Raw genomic sequence first — 20,135 nt, forward strand, 5'->3', positions numbered from 1 at the left:
AGGCTGAATGAGGTGCCTCCCTTATCATCTTTCTTCTTGTCTGATATTAACTTACGCAACTTAGTTTGTAATCTGAAAAATTTAAATATTATCTTACTATTGTCGTTGGTAAATAGTGTGTGGGTTATAAGTCCTCAGGATTATACTTCCTGGTATATTAAAAAACATTTGTCATACACCAAATCAACAAAAACTAATTAATTCTGAACTGACTTTTTTATCTTATCTTCTTGCCGACAGGAGAATTTTTTCACAGTGTAAAAATCATCACGCAGGCTGACCAGCTTCTCCAAGAGTTCCTCTCGGCTCATGTGACGCAACCAATACATCTCTTCAGGGGCCGCTGCAAGAGACACAGCACACAGTGAACCTCATGCAGCACAATCAAGGCCAAGCTATTTTAATTAATTCTAAGTGAAGAACTAATATGACTGCATAAACAAGTTCAATTAAGGATGGCTGTCAATTCACAAGCCTGATACAGTAATCAACATATGAATGTTCCACCTGAATTCAAGAATGTATTGGTAACATTAAAGAAATACATAAATACATAACAAAAAATGAAGAACCATGGTACATAGGTACTCAGTATTCATTTATCTTAACACTGCTATAAAGGCAAGAACAGTAGAAGTCTGGATTGATGACCTGGAGGATGGGTCAATATGACTGATTTAAATGCATTTTCTGCAGTCTACACACACACACACACACACACATACTTTGTGCTGGGAGAGCCGTCTGGCCATCTTTAACAGGAACCTGACAGTCATCACTGGTGGACATGCTTTAAGCTGTAGCCTTGTAAAGCACCATTTGAGATTCTTACAAGGTACAGTACTCAGCTGCTGCAATAGGGATAAATTGTCATAACCCACATATAACATCACATTATCATAACTTCTTATGGTCAATATTTACTTCAGTCCATTGGGTACTCCATTTCACTTGTTTCTAATGCATTTTTCCCTAGTTTTATTGGTTATTTTGGCCTTTGATTAATTAAACAAAGAAAATATTGCCCCTTACCACAACTTTTCAACATCTGACCCCACTATTTCATCTCTCACAACTAATAATTTCCAGCATACACCAAGTTATGCTGCAAGTTGAAGATGTAAGTATAAAAAAAAATAAAAAAGTAAAATAAATTAATTAAAGTAATGGGAAGAACATGAAGAAATACATAAACTTTTTTTTTGTGTGTGTGTGTGTGTGCAGAGAATGGTGAAGAAATATGATGTAGAATAGAATAGAGGGATAACATTGAAATAACAATAACATTTTCATCTGAAAACAAGGTTGGATTAGATGTAAATACATTCAGTTCAATAATTTCACTGCTGATCATTTCATTGTGTTGATCACTTGAAAGAAAAATGTCATGTTTAGTAAAGAAATAGTGTCTAGAAAATAAGTTATAGTAATTTCCATTATTCTACAGATTAATATACCTGCTGCTAAGGAAGTATGAAAAGTTTTTTTTTATGAAGACTGATACTTGGTAATGCTCGTGCGTACTTACTGATGTCTTGTGCCAGTGTGCGTCATCGACTGTTTGTTTATGTTTGGGCTCAAAGAAAATAGAGTAAAGCAAATCTGACAACTCAGAAAAACTTCGAGACCTTACAGTGCTGCCACCTAGTTTGAACACACATTATAATAGAAAACGGAAAATTCAAGCGATAACTGACGTTTCTTCCTGGGCACCACCTTATATTTCACCATCTTCATAATGATGTACAAAAACATGTGCACCACTCTTTAATGGTAATTAAATAGTGCAGGTTATTATTTCTAGCAGAAAAAAAAGTATACTTATGAAACACACACACACACACTAATGTCTACATGTCAACCTGTTTTATAGGATTTGTTTCCTTTATCATTTTGATGATTTTCTTGCGCTCCATTTCCCGTCTTTTATCAACAATATTCTATTTATTTATTTGTTGTTTTTTCTCTCAGCTTTCATTACATTCCAATAAATTTATAGGTTTTCTGTCCAATTTCATATTCAATTTCTTTTCCCAATGTTAACTTGTCCTCTTATCTATCAGTACCCTCCAGGTAGATGAAAATCTTACATTAAGGGGACATAAAAGAAAAGATATGATTCTTAAAGTTTAAGGACTAAGTAAGTCTATAAGACTTTAAAAGAACATTAAGAATTATATCTTTCCTTCTTTGTATCCTTAAGGCAAGATGTTGATCTAATATTTTCTTCTTGTGTGTGGTAAAAAAAACACAGCATACATGTGATGAGGCTATCATTTTTTACAGTAATGGTAATCCAAGCTGTTACAAGAATCAAGAACAGATACTTACTAATCTGTCAATTTGATTCAAACATTGTTAAATCTTTCACATCATCTTTTCAATCCACTTATGGTACTGGAAAGATCATTTGTGGTTTTCTATAGCAAACATGCATACACATATATAGGTATAAAACACACACACACACACACACACACGATGAGGGGTGTTGCTACTGTTCCTGCAAGCCTCCAAGGCCAAAAATTCAAGAGTGTGCATTAATTTTTTTGTTAAGAAAATTAAGTTACCAGCATAAAATATTTGTTTCTATAGTCTTTACTTAGTAAGAAACTTGAAATGAAATGTCCCAATTGAGCAAGCAGATCATATCAAAACTTTTACTTAAATTAAATGCACTGCACTGTTATTTAAATATCACACAACCTTTACTACACCAATCTTGTAATATATATATATATATATATATATATATATATATATATATATATATATATATATATATATATATATATATATATATATATAATATAATATAATATATAGAAAATTTTACTCATATTTACATTTCTTAAAATACAATTCTCAAGTTTTATACAAAAATATAAGAACTAGCTCTGGAAAAATGCATCATCATGAAAACTAATATACTTTAAGTAATATACATTATTGTGAAGGAATATTCACTGTGAGGGGATATAATGTGATAATTTTATGTCAATGAAATTACAATGTAAATTTATCACTGTATAATGCTGTGCTTCTAAAATGTTTCCATAACTTTTATTATACTTCTTGACAAATAACAAAAGCTTACAAGAGTGATGCCTAATATTGATAATTTGAAAGTTTATTTTCAAATTATGCTCAGCACTTTTATATACAATAAATAACAACTGCCTACTGGCCACACTGCCTACATGCTGTGTCTATGCTCTATGTTGAGGCTCACTTGGGCAGCTTTTTGACATGCTTCAGTTCATGAGTGAGCCAGATAGCAAAGGAGAGGGTTAAGAGGGAGCCAGACTGATGCATAGCAGCAAGGGCAGTAGGCACATAAAGCAGTAGAGTTGAGATGCCCAGACCAACCTGAAATATAAAGTAATCCTGATTAAATCCTGTATGACTTAAAAGCTAGAAAACAGAAACATCATAATGTGCAATTCATTTGTACACTACTGTTGCTCCCAAAAAGCAAAACACTTAATTTGATTTAAGAATATAAGAAATAAGTAAAGTTGCAAGAAGCCATCAGGCCTATAAGTGGCAATCCCTGTATAACACGTGGATAGGCCAATTTAGTTCCAGATGCCTTCATACTACTCTTGAAATAATAAGTCATAGGAACCCAGGTCTCTGCATCTAAGGCTGATGGTGGAACTAACCACACTTGCCATATCATAACGGACTCATTGCTGTTCCTACACATATGCAAACCTTCATAGAGGTCATGGCTGCACCACATTCATGCACTCACAACTGCTCCCCATTCACCCCTATCACTCATTACTCTTTATCCCTACTTCCTTGCATTTAGCATTCTCTTTATACAACACATCCATCCAAGGTTTTCTTCTTAACCTTACACCACTCAGATCTAATATAGTTATTCCCTTCATTCTTTTTTCTTTTTCTATCATATAAATTTGCAAAAGCCAACATAACATTCCCTGGTCTGCTCTACCAAGTACCTCTTTCAACACCAGTTATCTGCATTTCCTCACCTCTTAATCATTATATGTACATGTTCTTCAGACAATTCATCTTCATTATATTCATTTTCCTCTTTTTATGCTAAACCAATTTGTTATAAATCTTCGACTTTCCATAGAAAAAACATTTCACCATCCATTAGGTCTGACTCACCTGCATCCAGGCCATTCCCCCAAGGGCCGAGGCAGCCATGTAGGCTCGTGGAGGTAACTTCACACCCCGTCTGGACCACACCATGAGGGCTGTGGCCAGTCCAAGAGAAACCGTACCCTGAGAAGATGACCAAAGTTGATAGAAAGAGGAGGATACATACTGAATACAAAGACATCAAAACAAGTTTCCTAAGCACTATAATAATATAATAATTTCAAAATCCTGCATGAAATTGTCACCAATATGTATCAATATCTACATTATGAAATGTGTACACCGGATATTCAACATATGCGAATTCGAAGTATGCAAATTCTACTATATGCAACTAATCTAAATATGCCAAGTATTCTCTATGTGTGAAAAAAATTCCCTATTATGCAAGCAGCAGCAGGTGAGGTAAGGTGGCTGACTTGCACTAGAGAGCAGTGGGTGCAAATGTATGCAAGCACTTTCCTCACACTGCACACAGCCCACACAGGCCACACACACACACACATCAGTCTCCCGATACCAATAATACTGCAACTCTGTCCCAGTAAAATTCACAACTTGCCATCCTTACACTCACCTCCTGGAGCCACACACTGCCAATCTTAGAGTGAGTAAAAATTTCAAATTTTTTGTTTGTTTACAATGTCTTATATTATATTTTATAATTTATCTTTACTAATGTGTTTTACTGTTGCTTTGGTGCTTTATTTTTGTGAAACAGTATCAGAATAAATATTTTGAGGGTTCAGAAATGAGTTGCGAAACATAAGCTCTTATAATTGATGGGATAAGTTTGATATATGTGAATTCTCATTAAGCGAGCTTTTAGCAGAACGTAACCATCGCATATAACGAATACCTGGTATACTTCGAAAAGCAATTCTCTAATGAGGGCACCCACCAAAATTCTGTGGTCAAACTGGACAGTGGTGGGGTTTTCAGTGAAGTTTCTAAGTGTGGGCGAGAAAGCAAGGAGATCACTGGGGATCCAGCGGTCAGCAAACTTCGGGAAGGAGTTGTACACTAGTCCAGCATCTAGACCAGCTACCAGCGCTCCTAGGGAGGATGAACACAAACTTGGTTAATTTTGTTCTGTAAATATTGCAAACCAACAAATAAGATTTTCTGGAAGGATCTAGGATGAACACAAACTTGGTTAATTTTGTCTTGTAAATATTGCAAACCAACAAATAAGATTTTCTGGAAGGATGAGTCTAAGAAGACCACTAATATTCACTTTAGTGTGTCCTTACATTATGCCAAGTTTAGGAGCATCATAGAAATAATGAAGCAATGATTTCTGGTTACATTGAAGACTTTTATATAAAGATTTCTCCATTATAGTGAATCCACTCAATATCCTCAATACATCCAAAACCTCTATGAAAAATACTCAGAGAGTCATAAAATACAAGGCTGCACACAGCACAGTACTTATACCAAGCTTGAGGTACCCATGAATATAATGATAATAGCATCCCTTCAAAATTTCAAAATCTTTGGAGAAGTATTTTCATTGAACTAAAACCATGATGTCTGGCCTCACCTGAGAGAGCAGTGAGGAACACCCAACCCTTGGTGAGGTGTGCCAGTCTGCGGAACTTTATGGCTTGTGTTGTCACCTAGGAACAGTGGTAAGCCAAAACTGTTATTATAAGTAAATGCGAAATAACTTTCCTAAACATAGACAGAAAACTCTATACAGTACAGTGATATAATATTGCAATTAAAACAAGTTTACAATGACATCCCTGGCAATATTGCAGACAGTATAACTCAAATATTTATAATTTTCAAAATACTGCTTTTAAAGTGTTTGGTTAAATATTCTATATAGATGAACACCTTATAACTTGGGTTCCTCCAGACTTTGCATAATAACATTTTTTTTTTACAAATTTTAGATTTCTAATAAAAAATTGGACATGTTATAATTTACTCCTACAGTCACCACACCCTAAGTGCATGCACACACACCTGCTTGATTGCTTGAGGAGGATTGGTGATACCAAGAGCATTCCACAAGAAGAGACTATAAAGGACAAATGCTGTGCCAAGATGGGCAGCCAGGCGGTACTGGGACACTCTTGGTACATCTGAAGGTTCTGTGAAGCGCTCCTTCTCTAAGCCTGACTTTACCATGTACCATCCCAACAAGCCCTAAGGGAAAATACATACACATTATATACTACTGCCTGAATCAAGATTCTAAATTTCATATTACAATAATATGAAGTGAATAACATTAATTCACTCATTGTTAAATTTCATCTCTATTATTCCCATATTTCATATTTCCCCACATAAAGCAACCAGCACCACTACTCAAAATTATGTACAATCTTTTCTTTACTTTGTGAAATATGTTATTTGGAAGCAAGTTATACACTTCTGTTTGTGATGGTAATCCATCTTAATAAAAATTTTATGACAAGGAATCGTACAAGATCCAAAATAATTTTTTTTCAAGATTTCATGCCATCTTCACAATAAAACTACACTGTTGTCACATTCTCACCTGGAATCCGATCAATGCTCCGCAAGCTACAACCCTTTTTTTGAGAGCCCGGGTGAACCAGCCCTTGTGCCAGAAGTATGCTGCTGGCAACAAAAAGGCAGTACCAATGCAGCGGCCCCACTGCCTGTGGCCGTACTCCATCCACCAGATGAACTTAAACTCTTGTAGACTTATTTCCTTGTTCTTCCTGTTAAAGAGCAGGACTTCAGGAAATGTTTCCAGGAACAGAAAAAAACTAATGGGTTAAATGTATTACAAGGGTTACAAGGGGCCCCCTTTGAAAGATGTTAGTTAAAAACTTAAAGAAGTAAGCCACTTTTTTCTACTTATGCTAAAACTGGATACTTTCTGGAAACTATCAGCCCATAGAATATTATTTGATTCATGGGTGCAATCATTTTCTGACTGACATGGCACTATAAACAGGCCACAAGGATTCTAGAGCAGTGCATTCAGTTTGTCCTCAAAAATAAAATTTCAAAGATGACTGGTCCAAAGATGGAGACCTCCCACTACACTATACACTATCACAAGGACACAAGGATGCTGTGAACTTTATAGGTGAACTTTATAGGTTAAACATATGCCTACTATATGCCTGAATAAAGAACTTACATAATGAACTCTGGATACTGTTGGTACTGAGCAAATTCTCTTTCCCACTCAGCTTGAGAGAGAGGTGGTCGCTTCCCAAACAGGTGCCAGTCGGTCATGGACAATCCAGATTCAGTGAGGCGAGTGAGTCCACCTGAGCCAAGGGGAGCTTTCATGTTTACTTTGCAATGGTAAGGGAAAAGTGCATCATTCAGTGTATAATTAGTATAGACTATATTATGCAAATGGACAAAAATATTTACAACTTAAAGCCCAAACAGAAGCTAACAAGGAACAAATTCTGATATGCATGAATACTAAAGACAACTAAAATACTTGCTAATTGATGCTGAAAAAAAAAAAACATAATGAAGAGCTTACATAACTCCATAATCAAATACATTATCAATATTTTCAGTGACAGAAAATTATTAAATTTTAAGTAACCCATGCCAGATACGGTGATATTTTATTTTTGCTTCAACAGATTATATACACCTGCTATATACCTTGGAAGAACATCAATTAAAAGTTTCTATAACCTGGATAAATTACAAACTGTTGCATTTCTCATCTTTTGGAAAGATTTTCCATTCTTACTTATAGGAATATAATTTCTATTGGCTTATGGACTTTTAATAGTACCATTATCCAAGCAAGAACCCAGCAGTGCATACAGCCTCACCAATGACCACTGCCCCAAACACCATGCCGGAACATCCAAAGAGCCACCGGCCGACCCACTTCCTCCCCAACTCAGGCACTTCATCTCCAGCAAGGCGCTGAACCCCCTCACCAGTCAGTGTGACAGTGGTGCGCCTCAGACATGGCTGGATGTGTGTAGCCTGGAATGGAAGTCATCAGTGTTTTCTCCTTAAAGTATTATTGTCATTACAAAGCTGAAGAGTAGAGCAACTTATGAAGGCATGAAGGAGCTAAATTGCTGATATGACTGATGTGATGCCTGATACTTTCATATTGTAGCATTACCATATCATGAGATTCTGGCATACATTTCAATGCAACAACATACATCTCCACACCAGAAGCACTCACTATCAGGATTGTGACAACATTGAGGTCAGTACAGTTACAATGGCTATCTGTTATTTGCAGTATAATGAAAGGTATGCAGTTGGTTATGATTTTCCTAATTTCTTAAACCATAATAGTTTTTTCATTTGCTTGCACAATATTTGAAATATCTGATAATATGAGGGTAAATTTACAGTTTTGTATCTCCCCTTTTTTCTCTTCCTCTGTGTACAATAGGCAGAAAAAAAAGCATGGTTTTGGAACGGAAAGCTATTTTGCATTACCTAACACTGATAGAGAAGACTTCTATCCCTCTGGAGTGCTATGAAGGTCATGATAACAAAGTGTTTTCTCCTTGAAGTATTATTGTTAGCTTCACCTTGGGGGTTCAGGAGGGGCCGAAACACTCTTGGCTTATGTTAGATAATACATATTTATGTTCCTCACCCCAAAACCCTCCTTTCTTACCAAGTCTCTCAGCTTGCCGTGCCCTGGGGTGAGGAGATAAACGAAATGGGTGTACCGTAAGAAACTGCAGATTTGCTAAGGGATGGTGAAAGGGAGACACAAGGGAAATTATCGATTTGTGAGAAAAAATGGCAAACAACTTCAATAAATGCAAACACATCAAGGTTTCCCAGACAATAATGGTTGCGCAGTTGTCCCCTCTATCCCCCAGCCCCCCTCATGACAATGGTTCTCTTAGTGCCGGGTACCGTGCCACCTCCTGGAATACACCACCAAAGACACCAATGATGATACAACACCAGCGAAATTCACCTTAATACACCGCACAGCAGGCACAGAGCGGCACAGCTTGGACACCATGCACAGGGCACTCATGATTCCTCCTTTGCACGAGTGGTAGTCAAAGTTAGAGTGCTACGTGCAGACAGTCACACTCGGGGCAGGAAATGTTAGCACCCAAACAGTCCCGCCTTGAGCACTGAGTTGTGTAAGTCTTGACCTGCGCACGGATCCCTCTGTTACACAAGGTACATTAAATAATTATGCTTGACTGATAATTTATTATCCGGAAAATGCTGTAGATAATTATCAATTTTATTATTATCATATTCATTAAGCATATTATGGCTTGTAAAAATAGAAACTCTAGAAAAAATTAAATGTTACTCGTCAAAGAAAATGTAATCTCCTTATGGTAAACTCTGGAAATTCATGCATGTTTCTGTATTTCCCTCTACCTATGACTTAAACTGTTTCAAGAGGGAGATTTCTAAACATCTCATATATTTGTTTTTTTTCTATAATCCTTTTGATTTAGTTCTTTAGGGACTGGCACCTTCAGTCGATTTTCTCTCTCTCTCTCTCTTTCTTTTCCTTCCACTTAGCCACATAAAATAACAAATACATAAAATAATAAATACATAAATAAAAATAAAATGAAATAAAATAAACTAAATAGCGACGAGTAGGGACTGTGTCTCACCAAAGATAATAATAAAATAGCGATGCCCAGTATGAATAAACAACTCAGAAATATTAAAGTATATAAATGTGAAGTACATATTCATGAAACTTGATAAACGATACCGTAAACTGTTTAAAATGTATAAATTTTACAAAAACAGAGAGAGAGAGAGAGAGAGAGAGAGAGAGAGAGAGAGAGAGAGAGAGAGAGAGAGAGAGAGAGAGAGAGAGAGAGAGAGAGAGAGATGGGGAGGGGGAGGTAAAAGCCTGGAAAAGGGCAGCGAGATTCCATTTATATTATAATTGTCTCTTGGGAAGCTAACACACTGCAAGACGCTTCAGGGCGTGAAATACATCTGACCTCATTGGATCTGCATCCCTAAACGTTTCAGCATCTTATCACTACTACTTTTAACAGGCCTTAGAGGAAATAATTTCAAGTTTCAAAAGTACTTTCATGATTCTAGTGATAGCTTAAAAATTATTCTGCGTCATCAATATGAATAAATACGTATGAAAACCAAATGTATCATCTCTGTGAGCTTTAGAAATAGTTCCTGTGAGAGTTCAGTTCAGTTGTTGGTCGGTAGTGTAGCCTTTATATCGGCATTCCCTAACGTTGCTCTTGGTCTGTTTTTCAGTTAATTATGCTCTTCCATTGTTGTTCATTCTTCATTCACATTTCAAACACTATTGTCTTAGTTTCCTCCACTAGTTTTTCATCATCTTCATCTTGTGACCTGTTTCGCTTTATACCGTTTCTTAGGTCGTCCACTCCTTGCTTCTGTTGTTTCTTGCACTGCTTCTCTTTTCACTATTGCACTGCTTCCTCAGATCTTTTTTCCCCCAAGTCAGTAATAATAAAAAAAACCAATATATATATATATATATATATATATATATATATATATATATATATATATATATATATATATATATATATATATATATATATATATATATATATATATATATATATATATATAAGGATGACAATAATAATAACAATAACAAAAACAATAATGATAACATAAGTAAAGTAAAATAAATAAAAATAAATTAACAAAATAACCAAACCTAATATTTGCCTGATTCAAAAGTATATACCTGGAATGTCTAATTTTCATATGACCCAAAAGAAATTTCTACAGTATCATCTCTCCATCATTTAGCGTTACTTGTACACATCACGGTCACAGCGTTCCCTCGAAACACCCTAGAGTACAGTATCCCTGCGAGTGCTTGTGCCAAAAACATATTCTTAAACTACATTCAAAAGGCTCTAATTGAAGTCAGACGGGTTTGTAAGGATGTTCTTCTGGCTCTAGTGAAAGACTAACGAAATTTCTACATTACTAACGGGATTAACACTCTTAAGAATGCAGCTAATCATTTATGTAGCCTTTGAAAATGGTCGTGGTGAAAGAGCGAAGCGTTTCTGATTACAGGTCATAATCTGGGAGCTTCTACTTTCAAGACGTCCACCCTTGATGTCTGTTCAAAAATAAGAAACTCCACGCAATGCACATGTTCCGTGTGGTCAGGGTCTGAAGATTTGAGTGCTGCTCGGTTCTCATAGGTGATACTCAATGGTAAAAAAGGGAAGAGCTAAGGGAAATTTGTTTTTTCTTTCTTTTCCTATCTGTTTATTTATTCACCTATCTATCTATCTATCTATCTATCTATCTATCTGTCTGTCTGTCTGTCTGTCTGTCTATCTATTTATCTATCTATTTTTTTGTCTTTTCTTTCGTTCGTTCGTTCGTTCTTGCGTGTGACAAGCTCATCAGCCAGTGTTGTATAAAAAAACCTTCCTCTCACATGGTAACATTTTGAAGTACGTAAGTAGTGGCCTCTGACGTCATTACTGCATTTATTTATTTTTTTTACCATTACTGCGCTCTCTCTCTCTCTCTCTCTCTCTCTCTCTCTCTCTCTCTCTCTCTCTCTCTCTCTCTCTCTCTCTCTCTCTCTCTCTCTCACTCATAGCACGGACAATGAATTAGTTATCACTAGTTATTACAACTTCTTATACTTCACAGATTACATATCGAGTATAGTCTTACATCTGCTTGGTGTGCTAGAAATTCTTTCAGATTTAATCATAATAAAATAAATTTTAGGGACAGGCAATAAGAAACATAGATCAGCCGCGCAAAGTTGTGCTATTATAGATGCATCATTCACGTGGAGATTTGAAAATTACAGTCCAGATTGAGTAGATCCTTGGGTATCCAAGTCAAGTTTTTTTTTTTCAAAACGATTAGGTGGATATCAGTTTTGTCTTAAAAAAAAATTTCTCTGGGTAAATTTATTCTTATTTATATTATAAATTATGGATAAGTGTCAGTAAGGGACGTAAGAGTGTGTCCGCTGACTTGTATCGTATGTACCTACATGTATTGGACAGGAAGAGGGAGACCCAGGATCTATATACTTAAATATACATATCTTGGAGAGACCCACAGACGCGTCACGTGAGCGGGGGTCAGTCACGGTGTGGTACGCTGGTGGTGACTGAGAAAGGTTGATCACTTTATGGATATCTTCATTTCAGAAATATTATGTGTTGTGTTGCTGTGTTTGATATACTTGGTATAATCAAGGAAAGAGTGATATATTGCACGAAAAAGTTCTTAGTGGAAAAGAGTGTGATGCAAAAATATAAATGCGTTAAAGAAACAAGTAAAGAAAGAACATCACTGCGACGTGCTTCTCTTCCCACCAGGTGCTCCTAATCGATTTAAATGCCGCCATGAATACTGAACACTTCATTCCCAGACGAGGACATGAAGAGTTCGCGTCAGGTGCACCGGGATTGGAGGGCTAAGCCACGCACATCACGCAGGTGCCGCGCCTCGACTCAGACCACTATAAGAATGCTGGCGGGGGAAGTGGAGGCGTGCAAGCATGAGGCGTCAGTTGGTGGTGCTGGTGGTGGTGTGCGGCGTCACCCTGTCCTTCGCCCAACTTCTGCAGGGGGGCACAGGCGATGTAGGTAGTGCTTGGTTAATTTCTCGTATAGGTGATGCTAAGGGAAATGCTAGGGAAAATTTATCTTTCCTTTTTCTCCTTTTCTTTTTCTTTCTGTCTGTCTGTCTGTTTTCTATTTATCTATTTTTTATCTATCAGTCTATCTATTTATCTGTCTGTGTCTTTCTTTTTTTCTTTCATTCTTTTGGTCTATCTACCTACCTATCTAACAATCTATTCTCTCTCTCTCTCTCTCTCTCTCTCTCTCTCTCTCTCTCTCTCTCTCTCTCTCTCTCTCTCTCTCTCTCTCTCTCTCTCTCTCTCTCTCTCTTGTACAGTCATCACTTATGTCGGCACCAGCTGCTGCTCTACCCGCACCGATGCTCCGAAGGGACACAGTATATCATGCAAGACCTCTGGCACAAGGAAACCAAGCCTTAACCCGCCCCAGGTCACTGCTTGCTGTATGCGAGGCCGCGGCACAGATGCTGAGTCGCCATCTGGCCCAGTGTCTGGCGGTGTTGACTTCTAGCAAGGGCAGCGAGCGAGGTCTGGAAGTGCTGATCCCGAGGCTAGATGCAGAAGGTGTGCCTCGACTGTTGCTGAAAGGACCCTTGGCTGACAACAACGGGACTAGTGAGTTTCTGGTGACGCGCTTGCTGATGTGCTTTTGTTTTTGGTGTGTTATTGCTTTATTTCTTATTCCATTTATTTTTATTTATTTATTTTATTTTATTTATTTATTTATTTTTTGAGAGAGAGAGAGAGAGAGAGAGAGAGAGAGAGAGAGAGAGAGAGAGAGAGAGAGAGAGAGAGAGAGAGAGAGAGAGAGAGAGAAAGTAAAAGAGAGAAAGTAAAAGAAAGAAAAGACAAAGAAAGAGAGAAAAAAAAAGAAAGAAAAAGAAAGAAAGATAACCATACACACACGACCAACAGACAAACAGACACACAAAACAAATGAACAAACATACCTACAAACAAACATACTATATACAAAGAAACAGACAGACAGATGACCACCACGTGTTTACAACGGCACATAAACAACTAACGCCTGTCCGACCCCCGACAGGCGGTAAAGGCACTGTGCTGCAGGAGGGCTGTGTGGTGCATGTGGTGTTCCTGGAGGCTGCGGGGTCTGGCGGAGGAACGGGCGGTAGACAGAAAGGTGCAAGCGGATGGGACGGGCAGGATCTGTATCTACCCTCTGCTCCTGTCACCGCACCCCGCTCCCACCTCCTCATCCTTGTACCTTTCGCTTCTACAGGTTTGTTTTCTTGTAATAAGGGATTCATACGGACTTCATTTCAAATATTTAAGGTAAGGAACATCGATGGTAGTGATACAGGACTTAGACTTGTGTTCAGAAATGCTCTGCTGTCTCGCCACGATTATTTCAAAGGCCACAGAGATGATTAACCGGGTTCTCAAGAGTGTTTTTTTTCCTGTTAATAATATAGAAAACTTGTTAATTTATCACTAGAGCCGTAAAAATTTTAACACCCTTAGAAACCCGTGCATCTTCAACTACAGCAAATAATTTTTACAATACTCTGGAGGTTAGCGAAGGACTCCCATGCTAGTACAATTAAAATAGTTCAAGTCATAAGGTGGTGAAGAAAATAATAATCAGGCAGAGAGTTTTAGAATTTAGTTACTCTGTCCCTTTATTTTTTACATTATAAAAAAACAAAACAAAAACAAGAGTGCATACAGGTACGAAGAAAAGGTGGGAATGAAGAAGGATATGAGATGATGGGCTGTCTACCGTACTATTTCCACCACCTGTCATACACAAACCTTGCCCTCCTTCCTTCCTAGTACCCACAGATGACCGGAGTAACTGCTGTGCTCCTTCACCACCACTTGCCACGCCACAGATAAAAAAAAAAAAAAAAGAAAGGGGGGTGAGAAATGAAGGGGAACAGTAGTAGATATGAGCTGGTGGGCTGCCTATCTTGCTTTTTTCTCGATCTCTAATACATAAGCCTTGCCCTTCCTTCCCGGTGCCCACAGATTACCGGAGAGTGACCACCGTGCTCCTACACCGCCACCTGCCACTCCACGTCGACATTCGCCTCCTTGTCCCTCAGGTTTCCGATCAAGGTGAGAAAGTATATCAAGTTACAACAAGTCACCATTACTACGCTAAAACGATCCTTCCCCTGTCATTTAGTCGTTTCACTGCGATATGCCACAAGTCACAGCACTAAGCACTGTATACGATCTCTACAGGCACTTACAAAAAAAAAAAAGTTATTAAAAAGGATAGAGCTTCCAATGTATAATTTGAATGATGTTAAGATATGGTTGTATAATGAAAAGAAATGTGTCAGAGTGGTATGTGATTAAAAAAAAAAGTCAAATAGCAGTGAAAAAGTTAAACGTGAATATCATCATTTGCGTGAGTCTTTACAATGTCTAACTAGTATAATGCCTAGAAATGGCTGTATAATGAAAGATATGTCCCAGAGTGGTGTGTGATTTAAGAAACTATATCTCAAATAGTAGTTAAAGGGTTAAGAGTGAATAAGAATAACATAATTTACGTGGGTCTGATTGTATGAGTGATGAGTATGAGGAGTGAAGTACAGGAACTTTACCTCTTACCAGGCAAAGGGCCTCTCGTGAATGTGTATCGGCGTTGTCTTCACTGCCAGGAAGGAGACGTGGGAGTACGGTGGGCGGGCTGGTGGGCGTCTGGAGGCTTCACGGACCCGCACACTTTGCTTCGTGAACAGCTCAGGTGGGCTCATGGTTTGCACTGCGACACTCATAAGAAAACGAGAAAATTGAGGTTTAAGTTAGGTATCATTGCTTATCTTTACATCGTATCAAAACCAGAGCGGATGTGAAGCAAGTGACACGCACAAGAACAACTGCATCATGAACCATATTCTGAAACACTTCAGCGCCGCACTCCGACTACTTTCAAAAGGCTCAAGAATTTGAAGTTGCACGGAATTTTAAGGGTGTTTTTACGACTCTAGTGACAGGTTAACAGCATTGCTACATTATTAACTGGAGAAACTCTCTTGAGAACCCGGCTAATCATCTCTGCGGCCTTTGAAAATATCCGTGATAAGACATCAAAGCGTTTCTGCGACTCTCCCCGGATACTTTCAAAAGGCTGTAGAATTTGAAATTACACGGATTTTTAAGGGTGTTTTTAAAGTTCTAGTGATAGATTAACAACATTGCTACATTATTAACTGGAGAAACGCTCTTGAGAACCCGGCTAATCATCTCCGTGGCCTTTGAAAATAGTCGTGGTGAGGGAGCATAATTTGGGTGGTCATTGTTACCTTTTATTTTCCCCCACATAGGGACCTGCACGGCCACGTCTTCCACAGCGTCACGATGGACTTCGCTCCTTTCATCGACTACGACAAGACGCAGGAGCAGCCGGGGGGCGTCGTCATACCCAGAGACTCCATGGACATACGTATCCTGCAGGAGGCCGCCAGAGTGCTCAATTTCTCCTTCGTGTTACGGGAACCGAGCGACGGCCAGTGGGGGTGAGGAGGAGGCGGTGATGGGGGTGAATGTAGGGGTGACAGGAATGAGGTGGGGAGTAGATGAGGGTTGAAGTAAGGTGAGTAATGGTGTAGCAAGTGGGGTGACGATTCTTTTTCGTGTACTTTTTTCCCCTCTCTTCTCCTTTGTAAGTGTTCGAAAATCCAACTACGGGCATAAAAGAGTAAACAAAAAAAAAAAAAAGATCAAGGAAAGAAAGACAGCTTACTAAAAAGGAACAACCAGAAAGAAAGAAAGAAAAAAAATATAAAGAATAAAGACCAATTTAGTTTCTGGTGGCGTCTTGATATTCCTGTTTTTTAAGCAGTGCAAGTCGTAGGAAGGAGGAAAGAAAACGTAGACAAGATGAGAATGCCAGAGTTTACCATATCAGTATGCTTCATTCTCTCTCTCTCTCTCTCTCTCTCTCTCTCTCTCTCTCTCTCTCTCTCTCTCTCTCTCTCTCTCTCTCTCCTTCAGTTACCTTCTAGAGAACGGCTCGTGGACGGGGACGGTGGGCACAGTGCAGCGCGGGAAGGTGGACTTTTCCATGATGCTCTCGATCACCTGGGAGAGAACCTACGCTGTCGACTTCACCCGCGCCTACTTCGTGGAGCCCATGACCTTCGTAATGCGCAAGCCCGGCCCCCTCCCGCAGTGGCAGGCGCCCGTCAAGCCCTTCAGCTGTGAGGCAGAGAGGGGTTTTGTGTGACTGATTATTATTAGTGTTGGTATATGAGTGTTAGTGTTGGTATTGGTGATGCGTAGTGTCAGTTGGTGGTGTGTATATGGTACCAACCCATCAGACAGCTTCAGTAACGAGTAGGTATTAGGAGAGGTAGGGTGTGTTTTATCCCTTTCCAGTATTAGTGCTAGTATTTTAGTGTCAATTAGTGATGTGTAGCCTGTTCCAACTCCCCAGGCAGCCTTCAGTAAGGAATAGGTATTAGGAGAGGAAGGGTGTGTGTTTATCCCTGTCCAGTGAATCATTTGAGGTACTCGTACTTATTCGTTCATAAATGCCTACACTGGTTTCCTGAAATGAGTAAATGGCGTAGAGTACAGTGCACAAAAGAATAGAAAAATATAAGTTGTGTGGTGAACTCTCATGTCATCGCTCTACTGCTAATTCTCCTTCAAGTTACATTAAATTGCCTTCTAAACCACACAAAAATTTCCCATTCCCGTATCCACTAACAATGAGTGCCGCTATTAAATTTTTCCTCCTTTTCCTTCTACAACTCATTAACTACCACGTAAACCACACATGAACTTCCCCATTCCTATTTACACCAACAACAACGAGTGCTAATAATTTCCCTCCTTTCCCTATTACAACTCATTAACCTTGCATGTCTTATAAATGCCTTTCTTTCTGCATCCTCCACAGGGCAGGTATGGCTGATGGTGACCGTGAGTGTCCTTCTAGCTGGCCCTGTCATATGGCTCGTGCTGTCCCTCACGCCTTACGCTCGTGGATATTCTACTGAAGGAACAGCAGAAGGAAAGCTGAATGGGTTGGAGGAAGAACATGAAAGCAATCATGGTCTGGGTTTGTTGTGTCTCTACATGGTAGGACCGATTTTTGCTGAGCCTGTGCCTTTTAATCCCAGGTGAGACTGAGAGAGAGAGAAGGAGGTGGGGGGATGGGGAAGGTTAACGTGAGCTGTTTCCAAGTATTTTTTTTTATTGTTCATATGCCGAGTATACGTATTTTGTTGTTGTTGTTGTTGTTGTTGTTTACTTTGTAGTTAATGTTGCTCTCTCTTGTTCTTTTTGTTCTTTATCTTATTCTTTCTCCTTGTCGTCCTCATCTTTCTCTTTCCGCTCCTCCTCTTTGTCCTTTCTTTCCTCGTCCTCCTCTTCCTACTCCCTTTTTTTTCTTCTTTTCCTCTCCATCGTTTTTTTCGTCATCGTCGTCTTCCAGCTCCTCTTCATAAAAGACAAGAAACACAAGGAGTAGAGACAAAGATAACTACACCTTGATAACTCCTATATTCCCTTGTATTCTCATGTTCTTTCTTATATTACCACAGAGGCTCAAGCGGGCGGGTGCTGTGCGGGCTATGGTGGTTCTTCTGCATCCTCACCACCACACTGTACCGAGGGAGTCTCATTGCCCGCCTCACCGTGCCCACGCGCAGCTCCACACTGGACACCCTGGAGCAGCTGGCCGCGTCTAACCTGGAGTGGGGCATGCTGGACACTTACGGCTCAGGCTATCAACTGTTCAGGGCGTCTCAGGTGAGGTGTGAGTGTATTGAAGTAAATGTGGACGACTTAGGAACGAGCTAGATTCCAGGCGGCCGTTCGTAAGTCGTTATGTTCGAGTATGTACTACATCAGGCATCTTTCCTCCCCCACCCTCCTTGTTTTTTTTCCTCAGGTACCAGTGTACGTGTCGCTGTTCAAAGAGATGCAGTACTACAACATGCGCCACTCCATGGAGCGTGTGCTGAAGGGCAAATATGCCTTCATCTCCTGGAAAACCTATTTCAGGAACCTCATCGCGCGGGACTACACGGACAGGAACGGTGATACGCAGGTACAGTACCTGTCGGTGGAACCTCGGATTGTCCACTCGCCCTCATTCTTGTTCTGTCCAGTTTGCTAATGCAAGAGTTAACCAGTATTTTAATTTCCATCATTATTCTATCCGCTTGGTATTGCAAGAGTTAATGAGTAAGTAATTATTGGAATCTCGCTGTGCAATATTTTCCACTTGCTTTATTTTTTTTTCTGTCCACTACTAATGCAAGAGTTAACTGGTATTTTCACTCTTTCATCCCTTTCACTGGTAAACTCTGTAACTCTCGACTTGCTTACATTTTTTTTCTCCTTCCTACGACTTGAAGTGTTTCAAAGAACAGCGGCAAGGCACCTCCGGAACTAGACATTTATTTATTTTTATACTCTGACGTCTTAGGAGTGGCAAACTGCAGGGGCTTTTTCTCCTCCTCCTCCTCCTCTTCCTCCTTCTTCTCCTCCTACTATTACGCCCCCTCTTTTTTTTTCGTGCCCTTGGCCAGTGATGGGGTCAGTCATCTATATGGGCTCTGAAAATAGTCCTGTTGAAAGGGAAAAGCGTTTCAGAATACAGGCGTTACTAGCACACTTACCTCTCTATACACAGGTGCACATTGCTCGTGAGGACTTCTTCCCCGGTGGCTTCGGGTGGGCCTTTCCCAAGAACTCCCCTTACCTTATCAAGTTCGACAAGATATTCCAGCGGCTGATCGAGTCTGGCGTGGTGGAGAAGTGGATGGACGACCTGATCCAGCTGTCGGCATCCGCGAGCAAAGAGAAGCAGGTGGCGGGGACAGCGGCAGCGGAGGTGGAGGGTCCGCGCGCCTTCACCGTCTATCACTTGCAAGGCATCTTTCTGTTCACGGGCGGCGGCATGTTCCTGGCGCTGCTTGCTCTGGTGGGGGAGGTTCTCATGGTTCGCTTCTCTGCGCGCACCCACCACTCCACAGCGCTTTCACTGACTAATCACTGAATAGGAACGAGAAAACTGCGGCATCTTTCTCTTCATAATGGCTTCCTTCTGGCTCTGTTCGCTCTGCCAGACGTGTTAATGGCCACTATTCTGCATCGCTTTTCTTGACTAATTACTGAACAGGAACGAGAAAACTGGTGCATCTTTGTCTTCATTACGGCTTCCTTCAGGCGCCATTCGCCCCACTAAACGTGTTAATTGCTTATGTCTCCTCTCGCTGCCACAATAATTCTGAATGTAATGAAATCGATAACGTGGTATTGAAGAGGGTTAATGGTCTTTGTTTCCCTCTTCAGCCATTACTTTGCATCTCTTTTGTTTATTAGTTACGGGGAATGAGTGAGAGATTGCCAGCCAGTGTGTTTGTCTGCCTCCCTTGATGATGGATAAGCTTGTGGTGCCGCGAGGTGCCTGAGTGGCCTGGACAGA

General features: G+C 39.6%; 3 protein-coding genes across 9 annotated transcripts in view; 1 reads left to right on the top strand and 2 right to left on the bottom strand.

Annotated features, from left to right (window-relative positions):
- Positions 1–1,760, bottom strand: part of LOC135109159 (protein fantom-like) — a 14,616-nt gene extending 12,856 nt beyond the window's left edge. For 2 of the 6 annotated variants that reach the window (XR_010272595.1, XM_064020293.1), the window contains exons 1-4: positions 1,529–1,760; positions 726–851; positions 214–343; positions 1–72 (exon numbers count right to left, since the gene is read on the bottom strand). The exon at positions 1–72 is cut by the window's left edge and continues 82 nt beyond it. Coding sequence is in view for 5 of the 6 variants with exons in the window: in XM_064020293.1 (XP_063876363.1) it covers positions 1–72; positions 214–343; positions 726–789 (266 nt within the window). In the remaining variant the exon portion in view is untranslated. The other 4 variants (XM_064020292.1, XM_064020289.1, XM_064020291.1 and 1 more) reach the window with 3 other exon arrangements.
- A 1,217-nt stretch (positions 1,761–2,977) lies between these two features.
- On the bottom strand, positions 2,978–9,255 carry LOC135109161 (cytochrome c oxidase assembly protein COX15 homolog). The gene is made up of 9 exons (XM_064020297.1): positions 9,068–9,255; positions 7,938–8,097; positions 7,274–7,406; positions 6,659–6,845; positions 6,118–6,300; positions 5,687–5,762; positions 5,042–5,196; positions 4,147–4,263; positions 2,978–3,369 (listed from the first exon to the last, which is right to left on the bottom strand). The coding sequence occupies exons 1-9, from the start codon at positions 9,128–9,130 to the stop codon at positions 3,229–3,231; spliced, it is 1,215 nt and encodes a 404-aa protein (XP_063876367.1). The 5' UTR covers positions 9,131–9,255; the 3' UTR covers positions 2,978–3,228.
- A 3,268-nt stretch (positions 9,256–12,523) lies between these two features.
- On the top strand, positions 12,524–19,926 carry LOC135109160 (glutamate receptor ionotropic, kainate glr-3-like). 2 transcript variants are annotated; one of them, XM_064020294.1, is made up of 11 exons: positions 12,524–12,712; positions 13,030–13,327; positions 13,764–13,958; positions 14,708–14,797; positions 15,305–15,437; positions 16,018–16,209; positions 16,688–16,893; positions 17,598–17,820; positions 18,244–18,451; positions 18,594–18,752; positions 19,341–19,926. In XM_064020294.1, the coding sequence occupies exons 1-11, from the start codon at positions 12,629–12,631 to the stop codon at positions 19,704–19,706; spliced, it is 2,154 nt and encodes a 717-aa protein (XP_063876364.1). In that variant the 5' UTR covers positions 12,524–12,628; the 3' UTR covers positions 19,707–19,926. The 2 variants fall into 2 exon arrangements, with proteins under 2 accessions (XP_063876364.1, XP_063876365.1); XM_064020295.1 differs by lacking the exon at positions 12,524–12,712 and having other exon boundaries at positions 12,941–13,327.
- Positions 19,927–20,135: the final 209 nt, after the last annotated feature.

Source organism: Scylla paramamosain, chromosome 18, assembly GCF_035594125.1.
Source record: "Scylla paramamosain isolate STU-SP2022 chromosome 18, ASM3559412v1, whole genome shotgun sequence".
NCBI classification, from domain to species: Eukaryota; Metazoa; Arthropoda; class Malacostraca; order Decapoda; family Portunidae; genus Scylla; species Scylla paramamosain.

Excerpts from the sequence above, each read along its gene's own strand:
- LOC135109161 (XM_064020297.1), bottom strand. The coding sequence starts at position 9,130 with ATGAGTGCCCTGTGCATGGTGTCCAAGCTGTGCCGCTCTGTGCCTGCT. Across the intron at positions 8,098-9,067 it reads CTGCTGTGCGGTGTATTAAG|GCTACACACATCCAGCCATG; the intron begins GTGAATTTCGCT and ends CTTCCATTCCAG. Across the intron at positions 3,370-4,146 it reads GGGGAATGGCCTGGATGCAG|GTTGGTCTGGGCATCTCAAC; the intron begins GTGAGTCAGACC and ends TTTATATTTCAG.
- LOC135109160 (XM_064020294.1), top strand. The coding sequence starts at position 12,629 with ATGAGGCGTCAGTTGGTGGTGCTGGTGGTGGTGTGCGGCGTCACCCTG. Across the intron at positions 12,713-13,029 it reads TGCAGGGGGGCACAGGCGAT|TCATCACTTATGTCGGCACC; the intron begins GTAGGTAGTGCT and ends TCTCTTGTACAG. Across the intron at positions 13,959-14,707 it reads TGTACCTTTCGCTTCTACAG|ATTACCGGAGAGTGACCACC; the intron begins GTTTGTTTTCTT and ends CGGTGCCCACAG.